This window comes from Mustela nivalis (genome assembly GCF_964662115.1).
Source record: "Mustela nivalis genome assembly, chromosome: 3".
Taxonomy (NCBI): Eukaryota; Metazoa; Chordata; class Mammalia; order Carnivora; family Mustelidae; genus Mustela; species Mustela nivalis.
The window spans coordinates 152,347,205-152,373,337 of NC_139022.1; the positions used below are offsets into that span (position 1 = coordinate 152,347,205).

General features: G+C 39.2%; 2 protein-coding genes and 1 long non-coding RNA gene across 14 annotated transcripts in view; 2 read left to right on the forward strand and 1 right to left on the reverse strand.

Moving 5' to 3' along the window:
• RANBP3L (RAN binding protein 3 like) overlaps window positions 1-13,342 on the forward strand; it is a 47,542-nt gene extending 34,200 nt beyond the window's left edge. For 5 of the 6 annotated variants that reach the window (XM_082724206.1, XM_082724204.1, XM_082724205.1 and 2 more), the window contains 7 exons: window positions 262-346; window positions 2,707-2,809; window positions 3,391-3,521; window positions 4,905-5,025; window positions 6,451-6,593; window positions 10,663-10,852; window positions 12,464-13,342. In XM_082724206.1, the coding sequence (XP_082580332.1) occupies window positions 262-346; window positions 2,707-2,809; window positions 3,391-3,521; window positions 4,905-5,025; window positions 6,451-6,593; window positions 10,663-10,852; window positions 12,464-12,507 (817 nt within the window). In that variant the 3' untranslated portion in view covers window positions 12,508-13,342. The remainder of the gene's footprint in view (window positions 1-261; window positions 347-2,706; window positions 2,810-3,390; window positions 3,522-4,904; window positions 5,026-6,450; window positions 6,594-10,662; window positions 10,853-12,463) is intronic. The other variant, XM_082724207.1, reaches the window with a different exon arrangement.
• LOC309861378 overlaps window positions 1-18,554 on the reverse strand; it is a 47,454-nt gene extending 28,900 nt beyond the window's left edge. For 3 of the 6 annotated variants that reach the window (XR_014309905.1, XR_014309906.1, XR_014309907.1), the window contains exons 1-2: window positions 18,096-18,554; window positions 17,440-17,507 (exon numbers count right to left, since the gene is read on the reverse strand). This is a non-coding gene — a long non-coding RNA (uncharacterized lncRNA). Of the gene's footprint in view, window positions 1-1,446; window positions 2,698-11,625; window positions 13,145-15,871; window positions 16,339-17,439; window positions 17,508-18,095 lie in introns of those variants that run through there. The other 3 variants (XR_014309908.1, XR_014309909.1, XR_014309902.1) reach the window with 3 other exon arrangements.
• A 339-nt stretch (window positions 18,555-18,893) lies between these two features.
• NADK2 (NAD kinase 2, mitochondrial) overlaps window positions 18,894-26,133 on the forward strand; it is a 45,369-nt gene continuing 38,129 nt past the window's right edge. The window contains exon 1 of one of the 2 annotated variants that reach the window (XM_082724210.1): window positions 18,894-19,335. In XM_082724210.1, coding sequence (XP_082580336.1) covers window positions 19,036-19,335 — 300 coding nt within the window. In that variant the 5' untranslated portion in view covers window positions 18,894-19,035. The remainder of the gene's footprint in view (window positions 19,336-26,133) is intronic. The other variant, XM_082724211.1, reaches the window with a different exon arrangement.

Sequence of the window (26,133 nt, forward strand, 5' to 3'; positions counted from 1 at the left end):
AAGGTCTGGGCCAGCCCCTGGTTGATCACACAGCCCGAACAGAGATGGGCATGACATGTGTTTGGACTGGTCTTAGCTAGTGCTGTCACAGTTGTCAAATAATTTAAATGTCATCCCTGGGAGGACCTCAATCTTTCCTTCATTTCTCAGATGCAGATGAACAAGAGTTAGCAGAAGAAATCATAGGATTACTTCATGTGCTAAGGTCTAATGTGCCTTTATCCCTATATTAAAGAACAAATGTTCATTTCTTTTCCTTAGATGTCAAGCAAAGGAAGATAAGTATTCTTTTAAAAGCTGCAGTTCTGATTTCGTGTTTGGAGAAAACATGGTGGAAAGAGTTTTGGTAAGAATTTGGCAAATGTTTCTATTATAAAAGCTGTCATTTTGAGTTTCTGGAGAAAAATTAATTAAAACAATGTTAAATTGGAGCATACTTTAACTCCTGAGTCCAAAGGCACGTTTTCTTTCTTTAACTGCAAAGATTCTCCTGGGAAGCAAGTTCTGGTTGTTAGAATAATAGGCAGGAACCCACAGAGGAAGGGAATTGTGTAATTATAACATTATTACTGATGAGAAATATTAAATATTCTTCGACGTGTTACACCCAAGGTACCCAAGGAAATCCCAGAATTATCTGCAGTAGATGAGTTAACGGGTAATGATATTTTAATATCAGGTTTTTGATAGCATCTTTCATAACAAGATGCACTTAAAACCATTTGCCAATTTTTTCTTGTTAACCACAACCCTCCCCTTCTAGCTTTTATGGTGAAAAACATTATCACAACTTTTTTTTTTCAGGTTTTAAGAGGGAAATCACAGTACTTTTCTTGCCTAGGGAAACATACTTGCCAAGTGGAAACCGTTAAGGAATATTACCAGCATCCCTATTTAGAAGTGGGCGTCCTCATCCATGAAGCGGTTGCCACTGTGCCCTCCACAGTGAGGGTGCATGAGAACTACTAATTACATCAAGGATCCCCAGGAGGCCACACAGATTTAAAAACCTGTATAGAGACTCAGAATAATAAAGAACCAACTCATGAGGCCTATGTATTCCAAGTTTTTTAGGGCTTTCACAAATCAATCCCTTTTAAGACTTGGTTGATTCTACACCTGCCTCAGGCTAAACCTAAATTTGAGAATACTGTCATAGCTTTCTAGCTTAGGGGCACCCTCTGTCACTCTCAAGGTGAAGGGCAAATCCACACTTCTAGGGCTATTGATCCACATTTTTTAATCTGAACCAGAATGGACCAACTTCGAGAGGGAAATTCTAGGCGATACATTTAGGCACATTTCTTCCATATCATTTAGTCCTAAATTTGGTACTAGCTTAGCCACAGCTTCTATAAGATGTCACACACACACACACACACACACACACACACACACAACTTTCCAAGCCCCACAGGACCAACTTTAACATCCAATTCAACTTACCAAACATATTTTGTGTTCTCATCATATCCAAAGCTCTGGTGTTGGACTCAAGTTTGGCTGCATATTAACAATCATCTCGTTTACGTGAGTCTCTAAAGAATTACGTGTGCCCGGGCATCTCCCCAAACAGATTAGATCAAAGTCTCTGGGTGAGGCTAAGTGTCACGTGATTTGAATCTACAGCCAGGATTGAAAAACACCTGGGTGAGTTGGCTATGCAGAGCTATAGGGAGACACTGCATTCTAGAGGTGCTTACAATTGAAGAAGAGATAGAGACATGCCTGAGCAAATGAACTACCGTTGGGTTTAGAAATTTGGTTGGAGGAGATACCCGTGTACATCTCCTGTGGGTACTTCCACTCTGGCTTGCAGAGGAAACAGAGCTTCCTGTCTCTCTAAATTGATAACATCCTAGGATGGCAGGAGCTACAGTGATCACTTGTGTGTGTTCTCTGGTTAATCCTATAATCCTGTGACCTTGTGATTTGGGGGTCAGAATGCCCTCGTGACTTGTTTGCTGACCATGCGCTGTTCCAGTGAGTCATGAGACTTTCTGTGCCTTTCTGTTTATTTTCTTAAAATGGATATAATTACACCCATCTCTACCAGTTTTAACAGAGTATCTTAAAGGTTCCAATTAAATGATGTGGAAGAATTTTGAGTTCATAAAGAAAAAGAAACCCAAGTTCTGAGTGCTGTTCTAATTCCCCCTGTTCTGTAGGGGGCTCTCTGAGATCATAAATGACCGGGTAATTGCTCAGTTTTTCTTCCCTGGCCTTGGTTAGAGCACCTGTGCAGGGCCCCAGGTGTGCAGCCTTAAAAGCGATTGTTGGCAGAAATTGAGGAAAAATTAAGATGAGCTCTGAGACAGCAAGTGGGTTCTCTGGGTAACTTTTATGATTACTTTGGATTGAAAGTGAAGTGTTGGGAATACTGAAATACCTTGCAACAGAGATGAGAGTTTCATCTCCTTTATTCAGGTTAGTCTGGCCGTAGCCAGGAACAGCTGCTACCTCCTCTCAGGTCTCTAATCCTTCTCCCCTTGTTCCTGGAATGAGATCCCACCTGACGTAGGCTGGTGGTAACTCCATTACGCTTCCTGAGGATCGGGACCAAGGTCCTGTGATGTGACAGGAAGGATTTCCCTGCTGAGCACACAGGGAGCCCAAAACAGAAACATCGCAGTGGAGTTTGTTTGCGTGTTGAAGTGGAAGAAAGAAAGCTGTAGAGATACAATACAATTTTTTTCCTTCGTCTAGGATACTCAACATCTCACCCACCCTCAACTTGAAAATGACTCATACACTAAGGAAAAACCCTTCAAATCCACTCTAGAATTTCCTGCCAACTCTCCAAATTCAAGTAAGAATTATTTCATTTGTTAAAATTTTTTTTTATTCAATTAGTGTGTTTCCTGTTTTCCTATGTCATTTATTTAATATCTATAAAATACAAAAACAATAATGCAGTGTTTTAAAACTTTTGGGTAAAAAATTAAAGCATACAGATATGGTTGTATGATACATAAGCTTATTTTATTTATTTTTTTTTACTTGAGGCTATGAGAAATTAAAGAGATGTATCTAAACTCGGGTAGTTCACTTTTGGGAAACGCTCAATTTTTTTTTTTTTTAAGATTTTGTTTATGTATTTGAGATACAGATAGAGAGCACACACAAGCATGGGGGTGGGTGGCAGAGAGAGAGGGAGAGGCAGGCTCCCCCTGATCAAGGAGCCTCATCTGGAGTTCGATCCCAGGACCCTGAGATCATGACCTGGGCTGAAGGCAGACGTTCAACAGACTAAGCCACCCAGGCGCCCTGGGAAATACTCATTGTTATAAAAAGCTAAGGGGGCATGTATATTCATGGGGACAATGAAGAGCTTGTACAGGAGAGAAAATGGGGTCTTTTATGTGTCTTTTCTCCCTCTTATTTTCTTAGGCACAGACTCTCTTAAAAATATATCTTTAATTGAATCAGCTGCTGCTTTCTCTTCTACACCATCTCCCAAATGCTTGCTAGAGAAAATTGATGTTGTAACAGGGGAAGAAGCAGAGCATAATGTATTAAAGGTCTGTATATCACCCGGTGCTCTTTCTGCCAGCACGTGTATACAGGAAGCCAATTTCTATAAGCAGGAACACCTTTGCAAATGAAGGCAGAAGTATCACTTTCCTGAAGACAGAGCTGCTTCAATAAAAATGTGAGAGGCTTCCAAAGACGAAGCCAACATTTTGTTGTATTCATATGTTAGTATATGTAATTTTCAGGAATTTGGATGGTTGGGTTTAAAAGCGTTCACGTTCGTCTGTCAGAAAGAAGACAGCCAGGCACCCTGTCTTAAAACAACTTCAGACCCATGTTTTACACTTCTCATGCCTACTTTTATAATCAGTGCTATCATCTTATGATTTAAAAGTTCTACTTACCCTGGACATTTTTAAATGATAAGATGAGTAGATTTCAGTTCAAGAGAATTAAAAAAATTCTGTTCGTCCTTGAAAAGTTCTTCTATATAAGTTTTGGACTTCATATAAAGCAAGACTTTCATAGATGTGGTATCCAGTATTATACATAGGATTTGAATGTTAATTGCCTTAGGGATCAGCCAAGGCAGAGGAAATGTAATTACTATGACATAATCGTTTTTCAACAAGGTGCAGGTTTCCTCTTCTCTTTCTCCTTCTGCATTTACCCCCCAAATCTTTCCATTTCTCTCCTCCAATGATTTACTGATACATTTTTGGTACAAGTGTGCTTCCAAGCGTAAATCTCAGATCAGATTAAACCGAGATTAAGTGAAGTAATTGCTAGCTGTTGAGGCCCTGGCAGGCTCTCTTTTTAACAAGTCATCTCGGTAATTCTTATACATGGTAATACTTAATTTTGGTAAACATCAAATTATAGTATGGTACTCTGGGGTACCACATCTAGTTTTGATGCTGTGTTCCTCAAAAATTTTTAAACATGCAAATAGTTTCACTATTCCTTTACTTTCATGTAAGTTACATAGCTCAAATAACATCAATTTCATTTCAAAGTTGGTACACATAAATATATTGTTAGGTGATGCAGAAAATAGGTATGGTATTCTGCCATTTACAAAATAATTGAGGGACATACGTATTGGCATGTATGTACATGCAACTATCTCTAGAAAGAGAAGCAAAATACCAGCAACAGCGATCACCTGTTGCAGGGGTGGAAACTGACAGATGGAGAAGTCAGGCTGGGAAGGACTTTCCACTTTGTACATCTTTTTGCTTTTTGATGTTTGAACTATTCAAAAATTGCATGTTTTAAAAGTTAAATAAATTTTTAAAGCTGGTTTACAAATCATTAACAGAGGTTATTCTGGTAAAATCAGGCAAGAAAAAGTGTTACAGCATAGGAAAGAAATCACTTGGAAAAACATTTTTTTTCTATATTTGACATTTTAAAAAATTGTCCTTTAGATCAACTGCAAGCTTTTTATATTCAACAAAACAACACAGTCCTGGACTGAAAGGGGCAGAGGAGCTTTGAGGCTGAATGACACAGCAAGCAGTGACTGTGGAACATTCCAGTCAAGACTAAGTAAGGAATTGTTTTGTACAGCCACCCACTCTTTCTCAGAGAAAAATTGCCAATAGATACACATCATCTTCTGGAGATGTGTTATCAGAGTCAACAAATCAGACTGTTGAAAGCAGTGTTGTTTCTAATGTGCTATAGCGGCTTCGTGTTTGGAGCAGGCTCTGGTTCTGCCTCTATCACTGACTAACTAGTGACCTTGGAGAAGGTACTTCATCTCTCCCTGCCCTAGTTACATCAGTTTCCAATGGGGAGACTAGTACTCCGTGACTAACTGAGCAACAGGGAGAATTCTATGAGATGATGCACTTCAGCACTTCAGCAGCTCTGAGCAAGCCCAGCACACACCTCCACCGTAATCTCTGTGTGACTTAAAGGTGTGTGATGACATTAGTTTTGAAGGAAAAATAGTTTTTCAAAAGAGAGTATTTGCGCTGGCATTTCTTCTTGGCATTCTACATAGGGCATGTGGCTTGAGATGAAGGGCCAGTTTCCCAGGAAACAGAGGTGTGTGGTTACTGACATCCAGAGCGATGGTGAGAATCTGGAGTCGATCAGACTGAAACACTCAGAAAGTCTTTAGCATCCGAAAAGACACACTGGGCTTTGTTCAGAGGCCCAAACTGAAAGTGGGCACCCTGGGCAGGGTGAGTAGGTTTCCTGGTCAACACCGGGAAGTCAAAGCTGTGGAGGGGACCATTGGTAGAAGTTGGATTCACATATAAGAATGTTTCCTGAGCTTTAGATATGGAGCTCGAGAACCCAGTAAGGAACAGAATTCAGACTAAAAGAATAGGAACTAGGTCTTCAGTTCTATAACTGGCAAACAGGTTTCCAAATAACCCAACCAAGCATTATTCCCAAGGCAGGATGCTAGTTGTTTTCTACTCTTGTTCCGCGCTGCTCTTTCTACTGCTTGCCAAAATCTGTGATGCATGGTGTTTACGTTGCTGGGGACCCTGTTTTACCTTTTATATGGTATATCATGATCACCTTTCCACATCAGTAATTCTCTTTCTTCCCAATTCTTAATGGGTTCATAATATTATCTTGAATAGCCATGTCATCATTTATTTCGCTACTTCCATTTTTTGAATGCCTAAAGCCCAGTTTTCTCCACTGTAAGCAATTCTTGGATAAATATTCTTCAGACCACTAGCTCCTCAAAGGAGTTCTAAAATTTTCATCATTTTTTAATACTATAGTAAAAAAATAAATTCCAGCTTTTAAGCTAAAAATAGTCCTTCAACATAATAAAGCTCGGTTGGAAAACCAACTTATCGTCAAGCCAAATTACAACTTCATAGTGAAAATACAGTCTGAAAAACAACTGTAATGATTGACTTTGCTTTCAAAAATGGCACATTCCCCAGGAAGGTCAAGGAATCGACTGTTCTGTAGTCTTATATATTTACCTTCCCATTTTAGTTATGCGCAATCAAGGCAGCCTGAGGCTGATTCTCAATAGCAAACTCTGGGCTCAAATGGAGATCCAAAGAGCGAACCACAAAAATTTGCGAATAACAGCTACTGATTTAGAAGACTACAGCATCAAAGTGTTTTTAATTCAGGTAAGTAACAAAGTTCAGTGATAGAGAATTACTCTACTACATTTCTAGGTCTCTGTAATTGCTAATTTGTTTAATTTCTTTTTTTTAAATTTTTTATTTTTTATAAACATATATTTTTATCCCCAGGGGTACAGGTCTGTGAATCACCAGGTTTACACACTTCACAGCACTCACCAAAGCACATACCCTCCCCTAATTTGTTTAATTTCATTGTAACCTGTACCACTGGCAAAAAAACAAACAAACTTCAGCCATTGATTTTGGTTGTTTACAGTTTAATATAAATTTTAAATTTTATATGAAATTTATAGCTTAACACCAAAATCTACGGTAATCAGTTGGTATATGTCCTGAGACATTGGTATTGGTATATGCTTCAAACCTCCACATTTTTCTTTACCATTGAAATTATATCAACAATCTTACTAAGTTACCAAAGGGACTGTTGTCAAGATGGGCTCCTAGGAGTCCAGGGGAATACACAGCCCAGCGCTTATACTGAATGCTGAAACTGAGAAGGCTTTGCAATCACTAGAAAGGAACCAGTGAGAAATGGAAAAACACAGGGCTAGTAAGTTTAAAAAAAAAAAAAAAACGTCCCGGAGCAAATTCCCATTCTGGACATGAGTCAGTCTCCAAGGTAACAGGATTGGAGCACAGCCTTAGCTTTTCCTGGCAGCAGGAATGCTTGACCTCAAATACAAGATCCAGGCACAAAAGAGAGAGAGCTGGCAGGAATCAGACCAGAAAAAAGGCTAGGTTTCATACATAGGCTGAGACCCAGAAGACTTGAGAAGACTGAGTACTCATGTGACCCAGGCAGAGGGTAACAGTACAAGTAAATTAGCTCCCATATAGTACTGGGGGGGGGGGGGAGTTGCCAAATGCCCAATGATGAAAAACCAAAGTTTTATTAACTATCAGTAAGGGTACTCTTAGGTGTAAGTAATGCTGAGTATTAAGATGTTAGAGTAAGAGCATGCCCAAATGCTGTTCATCATTTAGGGAGACAATCCCTAGTACTCTGCCCGGCTGGGTCCCCTTACTTTGAGCAAGTAAAGCAGCCTGCTTGTTGCTAATACTGCAACTGAGACCAATAGCTAAGATGGGATTGTGCTGTTCAATATCTGGCACACGCGGACTCTGTAAATTGTAGGATATCTGCTACAGATAAGCAAACATATGAAAATCACCCCAATTTCCTATCCAAGGGATGGTCACTACTAACATTTTTTGTTGTATATTTTAGCATATATGTGTGTGCGTACCTATGTATGTACAAAATGTATAATCTGCAGGTAGCTTAGTTAGATCTCTGAACTTGATTTTATTCATCTGCCAAATAAAGATAATAATAATAATATACTTTATAAAGTGATTGAATAGATAAGAATGCTAATATTTGATTATGAGGTACACGTATGTAACCTTTTCACTCATGAATGAAAATGAGTGTTTTCATGTCATTAAATAGTTCAGTCTTTAAGAAATCTTTTAACAGGTGAAAAGAATTCTATTATGCACCCTAATTTATTTCCACTAATTCTACTTTATTAAGTACTTAGGTAATTTACTGTCTTTTGTTATTATAAATTCTGCAAGGAAGTTGTGAGGAATTCTCTGTGTACATACATATTAATTTTCTTGGGATAAGGTTTTGACTTGTCTTGACAAATTTCTCTTCAGAAAAACTGAATCGATTTTCATTCTCACCAGCATTTTCTCATGGTACTTCCTGGGAATTATAATTCTTTTAAGCACTAAAAATTTTTTATTCAAAAAATATATCATTGTGATTTTATTTTTAATTTCTTGTTCTGAATTTCTTGAATGGATATTTCTGAATGAATTTGGTAAAAGGCAATATGTTAACTAGTGGAGAACATATTTAAATTTTAATGTTAGAAAATCAAGGTGACAGAGTAGTATTTATATTTCAATTACAAATACTCTTTCAATATTTATTAACTGACTAAGAAAAAATTACACCTTTGCATATAATGTAAAAAATGAAACCAGTCAAGAGTCAATAATTATTTTCTCAATATTTACTATATAATATTTAGCATAATATGAGGGAAAAAAACATTCTATTTAACTTTTCGTTATTTTCTCCCAAAGTAATTAAGGAAACTTAAGAAAATCCAAATGAAAAAATATAATTTTAACCCTTCTCCCAAAAAGTTGGCATGTAGTTTGTTCAACCCTCAATTTCTTGGCTTTGAAAAGTAAGACAGCTTCCTGGAGGATTAGCAAAGAGAAAAATTTACCTGGATTTTCTTTGAAATTGTGAAAAGATAAAAAAAAAATGTAAACTGCTGCCATGTCACCTAAAAAGAATACTGACTTTGATGGCAAAGATCTGGCATTCAAGCCCAGTCATTTGCTGACTATATACACTCACATAAGTCATTGTTCCTTTCTGAGCCATAATCTCCTCATCTGTAGAGGGAAGTGGGAAATGAGTATCTACTGAATACTCGTGCTGGGTGCTTTTGCTAAAAGAAGTGAAATAAATAATTCACTCATGGTTTTATTGTAAGGATTGAAAAAAAAAAAGAATGTAGTAACCATAACTGTTATACCAATGTTATTGTTACCATCATTTTTTATATTAATTGCATCCATAAAAACAGCATAGAAAATAGTGAGAGCAAAGACTTATGTATTTCTGATACAATATTGTAAGGATGGCTCTGTGGCCCAATGGATGGCACACTGAATTTCTGTGCTGCAATATTATAGACCACTCTAATGAGCTCTGTTTTCCCACTGAGCTGGGAGGCTTGTACATAATGTCGAAACACAGTCTTGTAAAGGAAAGGCAGTCTTTTTTGATCCACCCTACACTTTTCTACAGTGTAAAACAGTGGAGAAAGGATAGTCTTAATTTCAAATGGAAATTTTAAATCATGGGGCACCTGGGTGGCTCAGTTATTAAGCATCTGCCTTTGGCTAGGGTCATGATCCCAGGATTCTGGGATAGAGCCCTGCATCAGGCTCCCTGCTCAGGTGGAACCCTACTTCTCTCTCCCATTCCCCTGCTTGTGTTCCCTCTCTTGCTGTCTCTCACAAACAAACAAATAAATAAATAAAATCTTAAAAAAAGAAATTTTAAATCACAGAATTTCATTTCTCAGTTTAAAATGCACAAATTGGGACCTGTTATAAGATTATTCACTTTCAGATTCAATTTGCTTCAAGATGAGTGGCTTTTTGCTCTTTAATTTTTAGGGTTATTTATAGTCTAGATTTATGCCGTTTGATCCTTTCCTTATTAATAGTGAAAGATTAAAAAATCTCTAAAATGTGGCTATTACTAAGTTATTTATACTTTTTTCTTAAGATTTTTGTTTATTTATTCGACAGACAGAGATCACAAGTAGGCAGAGAGGCTGGTGGTTGTGGGGGGAATAGCAGACTCCCCGCTGTGCAGAGAGCCCAGTGCGGGACTCGATCCTAGGACCCTGAGATCACGACCTGAGCCAAAGGCAGAGGCTTAACCCACTGAGCCCCAGTTATTTATACTATTAACATTTTATTTTCTTTATTTGGGGGAGGCAAGAGGAGGGCAGGGGGAGAAGGGGAGAGATTCTCAAGCAGACTCACACTGAGTGTGTGAAGCCTGACATGGGGCTTGATCTCAAGACCCTGAGATCACAACCTGAGCGGAAATCAAGAATTGGCTGCTTGCTAAGTTCTTTATAGATTCTGGACAACTAGTCCTTTATCTGATATGTCGTTTGCAAATATCTTCTCCCATTCTGTCAGTTGTCTTTTGATTTTGTTAACTGTTTCCTTTGCTGTGCAAAAGCTTTTGATCTTGATGAAATCCCAATAGTTCATTTTTGCCCTTGCTTCCCTTGCCTTTTGCGTTGTTCCTAGGAAGATGTTGCTGTGGCAGAGGTCGAAGAGGTTGCTGCCCGTGTTCTCCTCAAGGATTTTGATGGATTCCTTTCGCATTGAGGTCCTTCATCCAAAAAAAAAAAAAAAAGAATTGGCTGCTTAAACTGACTAACCACCCAGGTGCCTTATTTATATTCTTAACAACTTAATTTTCCGAATGCAGGCCAGCGCCAAAGACACAGGATGTCTGTATGCAGCAATACATCACCGGCTCCTTGCCCTTCGGAGCTTCAATAAACAGAAAGATGTAAATCAGGCTGAAAGCCAGTCAGAAACAATCCTGCAACAATTAAACTGCGAGAGCTGTGATGAGGATGAGGATGATTTCCTCCAAGTCACTAAAAATAGATCAGGTAAATAACTTTTCTTTTCTTAGGTCAGCGGTTTAAGAAAGAAATCTTCTGCACAATCCTAATAACATGAACTAGATTTTTGTAAAGTGGAACTGATCTATTTAAAGTGGATGGGAATTAGAGTCCTAGCTCTTTGGATCAGAGGAATGGGTTTGGAAATCATTGTCTTCTGTGTATGGCCTTCATTAGGATTTTGCCAAAATTCCTCTTCACTGTGATGCCCATATGTCATTTGCACATAGATTTAATAAAAATGCCATGAAGTCTTACACTGAAGACTTACACTGAAACTAACCCATTTATTCATATTTTTCATAACTTGTTCTCATTTTCCTATTATGGGCCATAATAGAAGAAATCACAAATACATCATAAAGGTAAAAGCACATTACGATGAAGCCCACCAGACATATATGACTTGAAATACTGAGACTCCTATTTGTCTCCTTTTTGGAATTTGACTGCTTTATCCTCAATGACTTTTTTTTTTTTTTTGCCTATGGCAAGCAGTACTATTTTTTATTGGGTCAAGATTCATGAATTGAGCAAGGTTCAACTGGAACCAGTTGTTAGTAGATTTTTAGGTTTCAGTGCTTGTCCTGATGATAGATTTAAAACAAAAATTTATCATTATTTTTGGAGAGAAATATGGTCAAGGAAATAAGACAACCAGCTTTGCTATATAAATGGTGCCAAGTACATTCAGTAATAGTTTCATTTAGGCCTGAATTCTGCTCTACAAAGAACTGAGTAACATCCTTATAAAGACAGTGTGTTAACATTTTTCCAACCTTTAATCATTTTAGATCTTAAAGGTAACTTAATCATACATAGTTTAAGAATCTCCACAGGACAAGTGCAAAACATGATGAAATATCTTCCTTTGCCTAATCCTAAGAATGTAATCAAGAAGAAAAATACACAGAATATGCAACCCAGGAATATAAACTGCTTGACTAAAATGAGCCAGACAACTAAGTGAATATGATTTTTCTTGTCACTATTAAACAAATGGTTTCTTATTCTTTAAAGTGTATGAGATCTATACATAAAATTACTTTTATAATGCATATATTGTCAATAAAATGGGGTCTATTGGAAAATGAATTTGTATCCATCAAAAATGTTAATTTGAAATAGGATTAAATGGCAAAATTTTCTCATCAACAAAAGTCACACTTAGGAAATCTATATTTTATTATATTCCATTTTAGGAAAGAGGACTATTCAACTCTTTTCATACAAAATGAGAAACAATGGAAATAATGCAAAGTAAATGTCAATCATAGGAACCCATCCTTCCTCTGCCATTTTCTTTTTTCACTTGGTATTTTCTCCAGGAGGTGTTACATACAAATGCTAAACTGTTAGGAAAGCAATAAAAAGTCTATTTTTTAAAACTTGGTTGCCCATGAATTAAGGAAAGGTTTAATTGTCTGAAATGTCACATTTAAAATTAGTAACATTTCCAAATGTTACATATAAAATGTATATTCTATATATCGCATTTCCTCATAGTAAGCATCGTCATGCATATTCATGTTCAGTTGTGTTCAATATTAAATGTAATCCGAATATAACATTTTGTAATATTTTGAATTTATATCACAGATCCTTCTAGGTGGACTCATAGACAGTCAGTTGCTTGTTCATGAGCGCCATCTACCATAAACGTGACAACATCTACAAAAGGATTGGTCACCTTACTGAAAATTCTAAGCCATCCTAACAAAATGAGAAGATCCTATTAATTCCTTGGAGAGTTTTTATAGCAAAGTTCATAAAAGATAATTTGTTGCAGTTAAGATTTTTCTCTTATATAGTTTAGTAATTGCAAGATTTTACATTTTGTTTATTGTGGAGAAAATGACAGAATTGAAGAAATACACGGACTTTGGAAGTTCAAAATTTATCATTTTTGAAGAAGCTAATTTAGAATAGGATTTGATAACTAATTTGGACTATTCATCACATTGGTGGATATAATAGTTAAAATAAATTGCTCGATTTGATAAATGTTTAACTAAAATGTTTTTCAGTCATACATTGGTCATAAAGCAAATATTTTACAAGATTTCTAGTCATTTCTTCCAAAACAGTATAACTGCATGCTAACATTTCATTAAGTCATGTTTCTCTTCTGGGAAATGTGTATTTTCATGTAATCTTTAGATTTACTACTATGCTAAGATTTATATATTCATGGTATCAATTCCTTTAAAGATAGTATTGTTCTTGGACTTGTATCCATTGCACCTTGTATATGCTTGACAACAGTCCAGCATCCAATAGCTGTGGAAGGGATGATCAAAATATATTAACTATGTAACAAAACAGTAAGTATATAAGAAGTAAACTGTGTTAACTTGTTTTTTGCTTTATGTAATTAAATTGTCATTAATAGACTAATGGGTATAGCTGTATAGAGACTTTAAAAAAAAAAAACAAATATATTCATATATACCCAAATGAAATTTGTTCTTAAATGCTGTTACTGTGGTGGACTGTATTAGTTTCAACACTGGTGCAACAAAGTTCTGATGCTCCTCTTTTGAGATTTGTCTCAGAGACACTTTATGAGTTACACACAAAAATTAGGACTTCTAGCCATATTTCATTTTTCAATCCAGTTTGATCACCCTATGACTTCAAAATGACTTTTGATCATGATTTCTAAATATTCCCTTGTTAGAAGCATCTTAGTTCTCTCAGGGTGCCATAATAAATTACCACACTGTGCAGCTTCAACAATATAAATTTATTTCTCCCGGTTCTAGAGGCTGAGAAGTTGAAGATCAAAGGGTTAACACAATAGGCTTATTCTGAGGTCTCTGCTCTTGGTTGTAGGCTGCTGTCATTGCCTCCAGGGCTCCCAGGACCTCTTCGTGGGAGCACAGGCAGGGAGAGAGCAAGCTCCCTAATGTCTCTTCCCATAAGAGCACTAATCCCATTAGACGAGAGCCCTGCCCCCATAAATTTATTTAATCCTAATTACCCCCCAAAGCCCATCTCCAAATTCCATCATATTGGGACTTCAACATACACATTTGGGGGAGAACATAAACATCCAGTTTGTAACTAGGGAATAGGATTTACAATTCCAAAATGATTTCTGAAAATTTTTTGAACAATGACAACATATTTGGAATAATGGGTCTATCTTCACTAAATGCTACTTTGAAGAACAATATTCATTTGGATATACACACGTGATTATACATTTTTTTTTATTTTATTTTTATTTTTTTTAAAGATTTTTATTTATTTATTTGACAGAGAGAAATCACAAGTAGACGGAGAGGCAGGCAGAGAGAGAGAGAGGGAAGCAGGCTCCCTGCCGAGCAGAGAGCCCGATGCGGGACTCGATCCCAGGACCCCGAGATCATGACCTGAGCCGAAGGCAGCGGCTCAACCCACTGAGCCACCCAGGCGCCCCTGATTATACATTTTTTAAAGTCACATTATTTTGCTATAGTACCTCTCATAGTAATAAAAGCAATTATTTAGATATAGATAGGTAGATTCATACATACATACATACATACACATAGGTATGGTCAAATCTGAGCTAATGCCTGACAATTTGTTATATGAAAGTTTAATTAACTCTTTTAGACTCTAATTTCATTAGTATATAAGTTGTTCAGAGTTTTGTTCTTTCCCTATAACTTAGTAAAGTTAGCTCATTCATATGAATGAGAGAGGCTCATTCATTATAGTGACTATAGAAGAAATTCAGTATCCTTCTAAAATAAGCAATGATTCGGGAAATGGAAAAGAAAAATTAATGTGAGAGAGGAATACAGAAAAGGTAGAGAGAAGGAAAAAAAATCAAAGAATAGCTCTAGCATAAAAGGAAGAATAAAAACAATGGGAAAGCAAAAGTTTAAAGTTGGTTGGTTTTTTTAACTCCTAAAAATGCCTCTGATGCTGAAGACATCAGAGTCAGTGGAAAATTTCCTTTAGAAGTGGAAATAAACAGGAAGACATCTGGAGAAGAAATTAATTGGTTCTCTTTTCCTATAAGATCTTAGCTGATATGGAAACATTGTCATTGCACCAAATTGTTAAAGTGAAACAGACAACAGAAATCTTCTTTATCTTCCTGACATGTTCATTCTTGTGCTCACTTTAGGGTGGAGATAAAACAGTATTTTTTCAATGCTTCAGATATTTTAATATCATTTGAATTTATTCTTTCTTTCATTTTCCTTATACTTTAACTTTCCTTGTACTGCATATACCAAGCAGAAAAAAAAAATTAGACTACTTTAATTACTTATTTACTTACTAATGCCAGTGCAACAGAATAAAAAATAGAGTATCAGAAAGGCAGAGAGAAAAAGTGAAATTTTCTTCATTATGACATGGTTACCAACAGCAGAAACATGGTATTTAGCTTATGATTTTCAAACCATTTCTATCCACTCTACTATTCCTTCTTATAATCTTTATGCAAATATTTAGAATATTTCAGAGGGATAATAGAAGTAAAAAATCCTTATAATTTCTTTTTGTCCTCTATCTTCATTTAACCTTTCTCTTTTTGGCTTTTCTACATATGTTGACCTTTCTGTAAGGTGAAGAGATCACCATACATGATAATCATTTTCATAAATTATGAGATGATTTCAAAGCATACACTTTAGATTTTGATATAAGCTGCTTTTTTTCAAAATTTACTTCAATATTTCCCCAATATACTAGATATATATTTAATATTATATCTAATTATATATCTTAGATTCATATAACCTGACCATTCTTCTCTTTCAACAGGACTTTAGACTCTACTAAGTTATTCAGCTTAATTACGGGCCATCAAAATGTTCTCTTTTAAAATATTATTTTACATCCATTACTGTCACAGCCAGGAATCTTTTGACCCCAACGATTAATATCCCATACAAGTCTTAGAATATGAGGATGTTTAAAAAAGGGGGGTATGTGTATCTTTCCTAGCGTCAGAATGTATGTGAAATGGGTTGGAAGGGTATCTCTTAACCTTTGTAAATCCTCAAATTGTGAATATCACAATGATATAATTTTCCCTGTAACATGTTGAGAAAAATAAGTTTCCTGAGATGTGGTTACCAGATGGTTGGGTAAGCCCACTCTCTAGAAAAGTATATCAGCTGTGCCAGAGATGGGTTTGAGTTTTTGACACTCCGTTACATTACGGATTGTTTTGGATTGTTTTAGTAGTTCAAGGGTTTTGAAACTCATATTAAATCCACGAATGCAAGCACTTCCGTTTGTTTTGTGATGGACAAATCACACTCACAGTACTGCAGGATTTTGACATCAGACTTGCCGTGGACAAACTGGAATACATGAACACATTTAAAGTTTCTAAGATGATATTTGGAAACTGTGGCATTGGAGAAGTTACTGAAATAACTGGCAAATATGTAGCCTAATAAAGACTTGATGTAATCGTTTTCAAACAATTAGAAGTTCACCAAATCTTCCTAATTTCTGCCAACCTAGTGGATATAAAAGACTATTTCAGTGAAATTACCTTAATTTGTATTTTTCTAATTTCTACTAAGGTTGATTATCTTTCAGGTATTTATTCTCTGCTTGTTTCTTCCAAGAAATTCCAGTCAAAGCTAAGTGTGCCTGTCAAAGCTAAGTGGCTTTGACACTCTTTTTAAAATTCTTTTATATTTAAAAGATTTTATTTATTTATTTTACAGAGATCACAAGTAGTCAGAGAGGCAGGCAGAGAGAGAGGGGAGGGGGAAGCAGTCTCCCCACCGAGCAGAGAGCCCAATGTGGGGCTTGATCCCAGGACCCTGAGATCACGACCTGAGCCGAAGGCAGAGGCTTAACCACTGATCCACCCAGGTGCCCCAAATTCTTTTATATTTAATTTTAACTTAAATTTCTGTATCAGTAAGACCCAATATTTTCATGCAAATAGGAAAATAGTATAATTCAGTATCATCTGTTTGTCTCAAATACAAGTACAGCGTATACAGGATAAAAGCCAAACTCCTAAGCATGGATGAAACACTTTCCATGACTTCCCCTCATCTGCCTCCCTAGCCTTACTTCCCGCTGCAGCCTGCCTTCCTCTAAATTCTCTAGCAATTGAGAACTATTTCATTGCTCCATACTTTTTATTTTTTAAGGTTTTATTTATTTATTTGACAGAGATCACAAGTAGGCAGAGAGGCAGGCAGAGAGAGAGAGAAGAGGAAGCAGGCTCTCTGCTAAGCAGAGAGCCTGATGCAGGGCTCAATCCCAGGACCCAGAGATTATGACCTGAGCCGAAGGCAGAAGCTTAACCCACTGAGCCACCCAGGTGCCCCTCATTGCTCCATACTCTTGCTCATGCTGTTTCTTTGTGGAAATCTTCATGATAAGGTGTTGGAATAGTGAGAAGAGAAAGGGTCTTGAGAAGGTTCAAGTTATACATGAGTAGCTCACACCCCACAGAAGTTAAAAGATGGGCTTTAGTTTCCACTCCAAGTCACTATTAGCACCTGCTGTGAGGCAAAGTTCCAGACCAGAAGGGATCAGTGACCTACTAAAACTAGAAATCAGCCTTCATTTTGTTATTTCTTATTCTAATACACTACCTGGCACACAGGAGGAACTCCATAAATATTCAATGAACCCATGAATGAACCTCGGTGGTGGTGGCTAGCTGAAAAGGAAGAGTGAGAATTCATGATCAATTTGGGCTTGATAGAACCTTGGCGTCACTCTAGCTCAACACCCTCCTTTTCCAGATGAGGAATCTGAGGCCCAGGAAGATGAAGTGACCTGCCGGAAGTCCTCAGACTAGTTAATGATAATGCTAGGACTATAAAAAAGCAAGACGGGGCCCAAGCAAGTGGATGTAAGGAGCAGGAGGGATGAACGGTAGGATGTGGACTGCCATTTGATTCTCCTCTTGCAATGAGAGCGTTTTCTCCCACTTCGCTTCCTACGAAATCAACCCAGGGCCATGTGTAACTATTCCTACAGGGCCAAGCCTCTTTCTTCCTCTGACCTCCCAATCCGCTCAACAGTCCAAAGCAGTCATCACTGTTTTCAGAACTCACTTCTTTCCAGTTAAGAGTCTCCAAAAAACCTAACTACTTACTGCCTATAAAAGAAGTCTAAATTACTAACATTCTTACCTTCCTCTATTGACCTATCCACTTTTTCCATCTATCTCCCCATCTAGAAATGCTCCACATCGCCGGATTCCTCTACCCATTTCCCTCTAATTTCCTCAAAGGCTACCTACCTGTCTTTCTCCCTCTGAGCTGACAGTTTTTTGGTTGTTCTTAAGGGCTCTAACTTGAGCAGTCCCACAAGGCACCATTCTTCGATGGACCAGGCACTCGGCTCACTGCGGTCTATCTTGCAGTACTTAATAATTTCTGAGCAAGAACCTCTGCATTTTCATTTTGCACTGGGCCACACCAATTGTGCAGCTGGTCCTTGTTCAGGCTCCTTGGCCCCCAGCCCAGCGCTGGTCATATCGGCCGTCCGACTAGATTTGGTTAAACGAAGGAATAAAGAATACAGTCTTGTGTGCGATAATGACAGGGTCTAGTTTTACACGAGCCGATAAAGTGCAGTAAGGAAACCCAAGCGAGGAGGCGCCCAGGGTCGCCTTGCTCTAGCGCCAGAGCCTCGAAACCCCAGACGGAGCCCCTGCGCTGCTTCAGACCGGTTCCAGCTGGATTCCTAAAGCAGCTCAATCGCCAAATGGAATTCCAGCCCTTCCTCCGGCCGCAGCCAATCCCCGCAGCTCCTCGGGCTCCGAAACCGCAGCTGGCTCTGATTGGCCCACAGAGTTGGCGGCGGGCGGGTGGGTTTGATGCCCACCCAGGGAAGGGGGTGGAGCAGGAGGTGGGCCCCCGAGCGGCGAAGCGGCCACTGCGCAGGCGTAGATGGAAACCGATACACAAACAAACAAAACCCACAGCCCAGAGGCCTCTAGCTCTTCCCCGCCCACCTTTCCCGGGCTCCGGCGCTCCCGCCTCCCCGCCGCCGGGCTTTTCCCCGCCCCCGTCAACGTCTGGGCACGTCCCCCTGGCGGCGCGGGCCACGCACGGCGGTGCACTTAACCTCTCCCCGCCCGGCGCAGAGTTAAAAGCCGGGGCGGCGCGGGCGGCGCGCACTGCTGGTGGCGGGGAGGCGAGGCGGGACCCCGGGCCTGCAGCCCCGCCGGGCGGAGGATGACTTGCTACCGAGGCTTCCTGCTGGGCAGCTGTCGGCGTGTGGCGGGCGGCCGGGCGGCGGTGCTGAGGGGGCCGGGCGCGGGAGGCCCCGCCGCGCGGCCGCGGTTCTGCGGGGACGGCGGCGGCCGGCGGCACCTGGGGCAGGGGCAGCCGCGCGAGCTGGCGGGCTGTGGCAGCCGCCCGGACGGCGGCTTCCGCCCGTCGCGGGTGGTGGTGGTGGCCAAAACAACCCGGTACGAGTTCGAGCAGCAGCGGTACCGTTACGCGGAGCTCTCGGAGGAGGACCTGAAGCAGCTGGTGGGTCCCGGCGCCTCCCCCTCCCTGCTGTGTGCGGACGCGGCCCCCGTTCACTCCCAGGCTCGGTCGCGGCTTCGTGGTGTGGCGAGACCGCTCGGGACCACCCTTCCTCCCCGGCGCCCTAGATGCCCTGCCTTCCCGGCTAGGTGCCCTCTACTCCCTCTGGCTTCGCTCGTAGACTCCTCGCTTTCTGTGTTTGTGCGTCGAGAGAGAGACGGGGGAGAGAGAGACAGACGGCGGGAGAGGGTCACTGTTACTGTAGAGACCCCCAAGACGGGGGAGAAAGACTTGGAGGGGGGAACAGGAGCCCCCAGTGGGAAGGGGTTGGGAATTCATTTGTGCGCTCACCAGCCCCACCCCCTGTTTTCCCTTTCGGGAATAGCAGCAACAGCCCCGAGAAAGGTGGGCGGGTGGCTGAGGTCTGGACGCTCTGGAAACAGGTCCTCAAGCCTCCCCCAGGAAAGGGGCCCCGGGGCATGGCTGCGGGAGGGGGCAGAGAGGGCTTTGGTACCGCGGACACACCCCCTTTTACTCTGCAGGACTGCGAGGCCTGAAATACTCCGGAAAGCCAGTCTGAGTGAGCCTTTTCCGTGATGGAACGTGGTCGTCAGACAAGGTTCTAGCAGTTTGTTTGAAAAGCACACGTGTTTTGAGTTCAGGGTCTAGCAAGGGAGAAAATCTGACTTTGGATATATGCTGTTAAGTAGAAAGGGCAAGATGGAGGGCAGGTAAACTTGGTAATTATGAGATAAAAAGCCTGCGTCCATAACGTAGCAGTATCTCCACAATGGACTCTCTTTAGTAGAGATAGCAATATTTTTGCAAAAGTATATAAATCCATCTAAAGGGGGGAAAAAAACCCCGAATTTCCCTCTCCTCTCTCTCCTTTTGAGATTTCTGATCCCATGCGCTCTACTCACCAACGTTAGGGAAAGGAGAGTGAAGATGCCACCATGAACAGTATGGAAATCTCTAGTTGTTGATACCGTGCACCAAAAAGCTTGGAATTACATGCCTATAACCAAATCTTGTAGACTTCTTTACAGGAGTAGGCAGCCTGTTTTAAACTTCTGGTATGGTTTCTAATCTTCAGATTTGTTTGTAATGTTTTGTACAGGTATCAAAATGAGGTTGTAAATCCTGTCTGCTTAAGTACTGAATCTATTTTCAGCATTCTTGATTCTTTAATGAGTTAAATGAGGAGGGCCCCTGCTTTCATTAGATGGAAGTGCTAGGTGCAGGTTTGTTTTCTCTCCTTTAGTGTTTGCAGATGTAGCAATATATAGAAAACAGTTGTGTGATTTAACAAGAGGAGATCAATCACTTTGAACAGGAAGTTGGAGTAGTTTTGACAGGGAGTGAAGTAGGGGATGAGGCAGGGAAGAATGATGTCAGACACAAGCGCATTATTTGTGTTGGGAAAGGTGTGTTCCTTGGATTGTACTCAGTTTTGCAGGATTTTTAGGTTAAAAATTTTAGGTTAGGTGAAAATACATATATAAATGTGTTCTTCATACAATTTTACAAAATCTCTCACAACAGTTTAAATTAGTACACTCCGTTGGCCTGTTTGAGGTGTGGGATTGCGGGTAGGATCTTGGGGTTCTAGGCCCAGTTCTGTGTGGTTAACTTCCTAGGGGCCTAATGTGTGACAACGATACCTTTTTGTAGTACGGTCAGGTTTTCAAAGTGCTTTCCCTAGGTCATTGTGTGATAGTAGGATTGGACTAGATAATCTCCAAGGCCTTTTTTAGTTCTGGTGTTTTGAAACTGTGGGTAACTTTTCAAGGCCTCAAGAAAATGCATGCCCTCTGAATTAGACTTTTGAACTAGATAGCCACTAATTAAAACTTTTTAAAATGTGGGCAAATCAATATGTCTTTAAAAATTGAACTACCTGGTGTACCCACTCTGAGTATCTAAAGAGAAATCTCTAAGGTAAATATTTGTCTTTGGCTAGGCAGTGTTGTTTGGGATAAGAAAACTTTGAGTTAAAACTTTTGTGCTATAGAACACATGGTTTTGTAATTGCAAGGCACATTTCAATTATGTTTTATTGGATTAGCTCCTTACTGATTTGGGTTTGTTTTACCATTTATATTAAAGGCACCGTTCAGAATGGAATAGCATTAGGTTGAGTGCAAGACAAAGAATACTGAGCTGTGTAAAAGATATTAAGATATACGAATCACCTGAATTGGGTGTGTAAAAGAAAGTGTCCATGTCTCTCTCTTTTTTTTGTGTGTGTGTGAGTTTTGGATCTTTTATTTTTTATTTTTATTTTTTTAATTTTTTATTTTTTATAAACATATATTTTTATCCCCAGGGGTACAGGTCTGTGAATCACCAGGTTTACACACTTCACAGCACTCACCAAAGCACATACCCTCCCCAATGTCCATAATCCCAACCCCTTCTCCTAAACCCCCTCCCCCCACATGTCTCTTACTTTAGTCTCTGGCAGCATACCTCTTAATGTCTGTAGTGTCATGGTAACCTGAATTTTTTGATCAGAGGGTTCTCTTTTGTTGTTGAGGTGGTGATTTTGTTGCAGAATAAGTCTGTGTTAGGTTGTTAAAATGCCAATAAAAGATGAAGGATGGAGTGTCAGTGTAATTTTATACCCTCAACCCTCATAGTTTTCTCACTTTGTAGAAACTTAAGTAGAGGAAATACTTGGTTGTTAGAGCCCGTACAGAGTAGGTTTCTATCTTTCAAAGTTGGTCAAAGTCTGACTTCCAGTTACTCGTTCACATTGGTTGCACTATATTTTTTTAAATCTTGCGATGTTTCCTGTGAATTTCTAGGAAGGTGCCTTCGAAGTTATGTTACCTCTACTGGCTCATTACCTTGCAAGGGCTAATTAAACTATTACTGTGATTTGCTTACATCGTAAGAGATGCAGCTATTCAGAGATATGGAATTTTTTTTTAAGATTTTATTTATTTATTTGACAGAGAGAAATCACAAGTAGATGGAGAGGCAGGCAGAGAGAGAGAGAGGGAAGTAGGCTCCCTGCTGAGCAGAGAGCCCTATGCGGGACTCTATCCCAGGACCCACTGAGCCACCCAGGCGCCCTGGAATTTTTATTAATAGGGTCCATGGAACTCAACAAATTAGATCTTTAAGTGAATCAAAGCTGATTGGAAAGGGTTTTGACATTGTAAACATGGCTTATTGGCCAAAGAGTTATGTTTTATTTAAACATAGTATATACCAAATATACCAAATAAAATCGGAACTGTTTCTACTCTTCTCTTCCTTTGTCCCTACCCAGAAGCAACCTTCTTTACTGGTTGCCATTTTTAGTTTTTTTAATTTAATTATCTTTATAATGGGATAGAATAATTTCATTTGGCAGTCCCTGTATTACTGGATTAAATTATTCCTAGTTCTTGCTTTCTTAGCATACTTAGGAGATGCAGCACCTTGGATTTTATTTCCCTTACCATGTATCCTGAAAATGATGGTGTAGCTTAGGTTATAATTCTTGGGCAGATACTTTTGCCACATGGTGTGCATTGAGTGTAGTGTATGGGAGTATTTATCAAATTAAAGAATATGATCTGAAGTACTTCCAGGGCTTTCTAACAGAATCCCACTCCTTCAAATCTTTCAGATACAGGCACCAGAGTCCTCTATCTAAAGTGAACATCTGGCCGCTTTATTCCTCTGCTCAGAACTTCTCAAAAGCTCCCTCCCCTTAACCAGTAGAATCAGCTAGGAAATTTGTTAAAATGAGGATGCCTGGGGTGCCTGGGTGGCTCAGTGGGTTAAGCCGCTGCCTTCGGCTCAGGTCGTGATCTCAGGATCCTGGGATCGAGTCCCGCATCGGGCTCTCTGCTCAGCAGGGAGCCTGCTTCCCTCACTCTCTCTGCCTGCCTCTCTGCCTACTTGTGATCTCTGTCAAATAAATAAATAAAATCTTTAAAAAAAAAAAATGAGGATGCCTGAACCTCAGCACCACAAGATTCTGATTCAGTTCCTGGAGACTCCAGACTCTGCCATCCTGAACCACACCCTTAAGTTTGCTAGGTCTGTCCAGGGATCTGCATTTTTAACAAGTTCTCCAGGTTTGCAAGTGGTCCCCAGATGACACTTTGAGAAACATTGCTGTATGGGAACCTTTAGGATCCTTACTTAGTACTCCAGATAAGGCCCTTCATGAACTGGCTCCTGTCTACCTCTTGAGCTTCATTTCTGATCAATTTTTGTCCTGAGCTTCATTTTCCATTAATTTCAAACTACTTTTATTTTCATTAGGTGGTGTATTTACTGACCAGTAGTGCATTAAAATGGTTCAGTATGTAAAAGATACAGAAGGGTGTGCATTGAAAAGCCTTTCTCTTATTCTTGCCACTGGGCACAGTTTTTGTCCCTGGAAGTAGCCACTGTTAGCAGTTTCTTGTTTTTCCTTCCAGAAATAATCTATACATACAAATCAGCACAGTGAAATATTTTTCTTTGTCTCATCCTTTTTTACTTAGTGATTATATACTTTTTAAGCTATTCTGCACCTGTTCTTTCTTTAAAATAGTATGTATAGTATTCCGTTGTGTGCATGTCTTAATTTATTTAAATACATTCTATAATGAATAACATTTGTGTTAATTTATTTGCATGTGAATCAAACTTGAAGATAAATATCTAAAGGTAGAATTGTTGGGTAAAAATGCATGTGCATTTGGGGCGCCTGGGTGGCTCAGTGGTTTAGGCCGCTGCCTTCGGCTCAGGTCATGATCTCAGGGTGCTGGGATCGAGTCCCGCATCGGGCTCTCTGCTCAGCGGGGAGCCTGCTTCCCTCTGTCTCTCTCTGTCTGCCTCTCCATCTACTTGTGATTTCTCTCTGTCAAATAAATAAATAAATAAAATCTTTAAAAAAAAAATGCATGTGCATTTGACTTTTTAATAGGTATCACCAAATTGCTTCCCTTGGAAGCTGTACCAGTGTATACCTTCACCAGCAATGGATGAAAGGTGCTTTTCCCCCTCCATAAGCCATTTATCACATTCTGGGTGTCTTACCAGGATGGTCCATGAAAAAATGGTATTTCAGGACGGTTTGATTTGCATCTATTAATGTCTTTACTTTTGCAGCCTCTTTTGCTTTGAATGTTCTTCCTTCCTCTAGCCAGTTCCTAGCCTTCCTTTGAGGTCAAGCTCCAGACATTACTTCCACAGGAAGCCTTCCTTGGGAACCTGGCTGTGCTCCTTTCTGCTACCAAGGTTGTGTTAGATGTTCTTTACTGTATCTTCCTAATACTTCCATATTTGAGCTTTCCACCTTTGAGTATAATCTGATTATTTTCTTCTCTAGACTTGAGGACAATGACCTCATCTTATTCATCATCCTCTCTATCTTCCCATCCCCACCAAAAAGGGTTCTGACTTTTTAAAAATGAGTTTTGGCTCTTTTCTCCTGGAGGCTCCAGAGCCTTATTTCCAACTATTGTTCTTCCAGAAGATTTTAGCTGCTGAATGCTTAAGGTTGAGGTTACCAGCACGAGTTGGTACAGGAGCAAGGGTTTCATGGTTAAATACGTTTGAGAAACATAAACCTAAACAAGACAGAATTTTTATTTGACCATAGGATTTGGTGGGGGAAGGGGGTGCAGATTAGAAAAACGTGTCAAATTATGTGGAATACATCTTGGAAAATAGAGGCTTATGATATACTCCTTCCATAAATATTTGCAGCTAAATAGGAGACTCCTGAAGATGTAAAAGGGTTGAATATTACAGTAGCTGAAATTCTGCCATTAATGTAATCATTGACCAATGTGCTTTAGAGCCCTGATTTTCCCCCTTCACTGTATCAGGATTACCTGGGGGAGATTTTAGAAACCAGGTATATATGGGCAGCCGTGAGCTTGTAAATAACATAATGTCTTACTATATGATCCCTTTTCCTGTATTTTCAATTATATGAATTACATTTTGAGTAAAGTATCGATGCACATTAATATCTTCTCAGCTAGTAAAGTGTAAGTTAACTTTATTTTTCACTATCAGTAATCTTTGTTAATATGTAACAGAAATGTGTATTTCAGAATATCAGCAAGTGTGTGGGTTATTTCTTTCCTTGGCAAAGTTCATTCTATATGATGTGGATTGTGCAGGAAATTCCACCAACCTCTGTAAGACCTTTTCATTCAAGAAGAGGTTAGCTGATTGGTTCTCTTCTTCCTAACTGAAGGTTGGTAGAATTGGGACTTGGGAACAGAATAGTTCTTGATTGGCCTATATAACTTAATCATTAAATTGAGGCTTAGGGCGCTAATAAGTATTTTCAAGCAGAAGTGAAATGTATAGCTAACATAGGAATGTTAGGAGTCTGTAGTGGGCAAGTCCTGAGTTAAGAGCAGGAGACAGGAGTTTTGATCCTGGTACCAGTTTATTAGCTTTATAGACTTGAACAAGTAACCTAACCTCTCTCTATTTATCAGCCTCTTTGACTTTGAAATAGGTATAATAATGTCTGCTTTTCCTTGCTTATATAATTTTTAGGAAGATCAAGTTAATCTATAATTTACATAATTTAGAGCAGCATAATTCTAATTTTTCAGGCACAGTAATGATCATTATGTAAATGCCACTATTATTTACTGAATTAGGTACCTAAAATGGTACTGCTTTGGTCACTTCAAAGTGTTTCCTTTATAAAATAGACCACTAAAAAGGCATGAAGATTTGTTGAATCTAACTCCTGCTTATGTGGTTTTTGTTGTTATTTTTAAGCCAATTTCTTGGAGGAAGTGACAGTCTTGATTTTTTTTTTTTTTTAACTTTCTTTTAAAG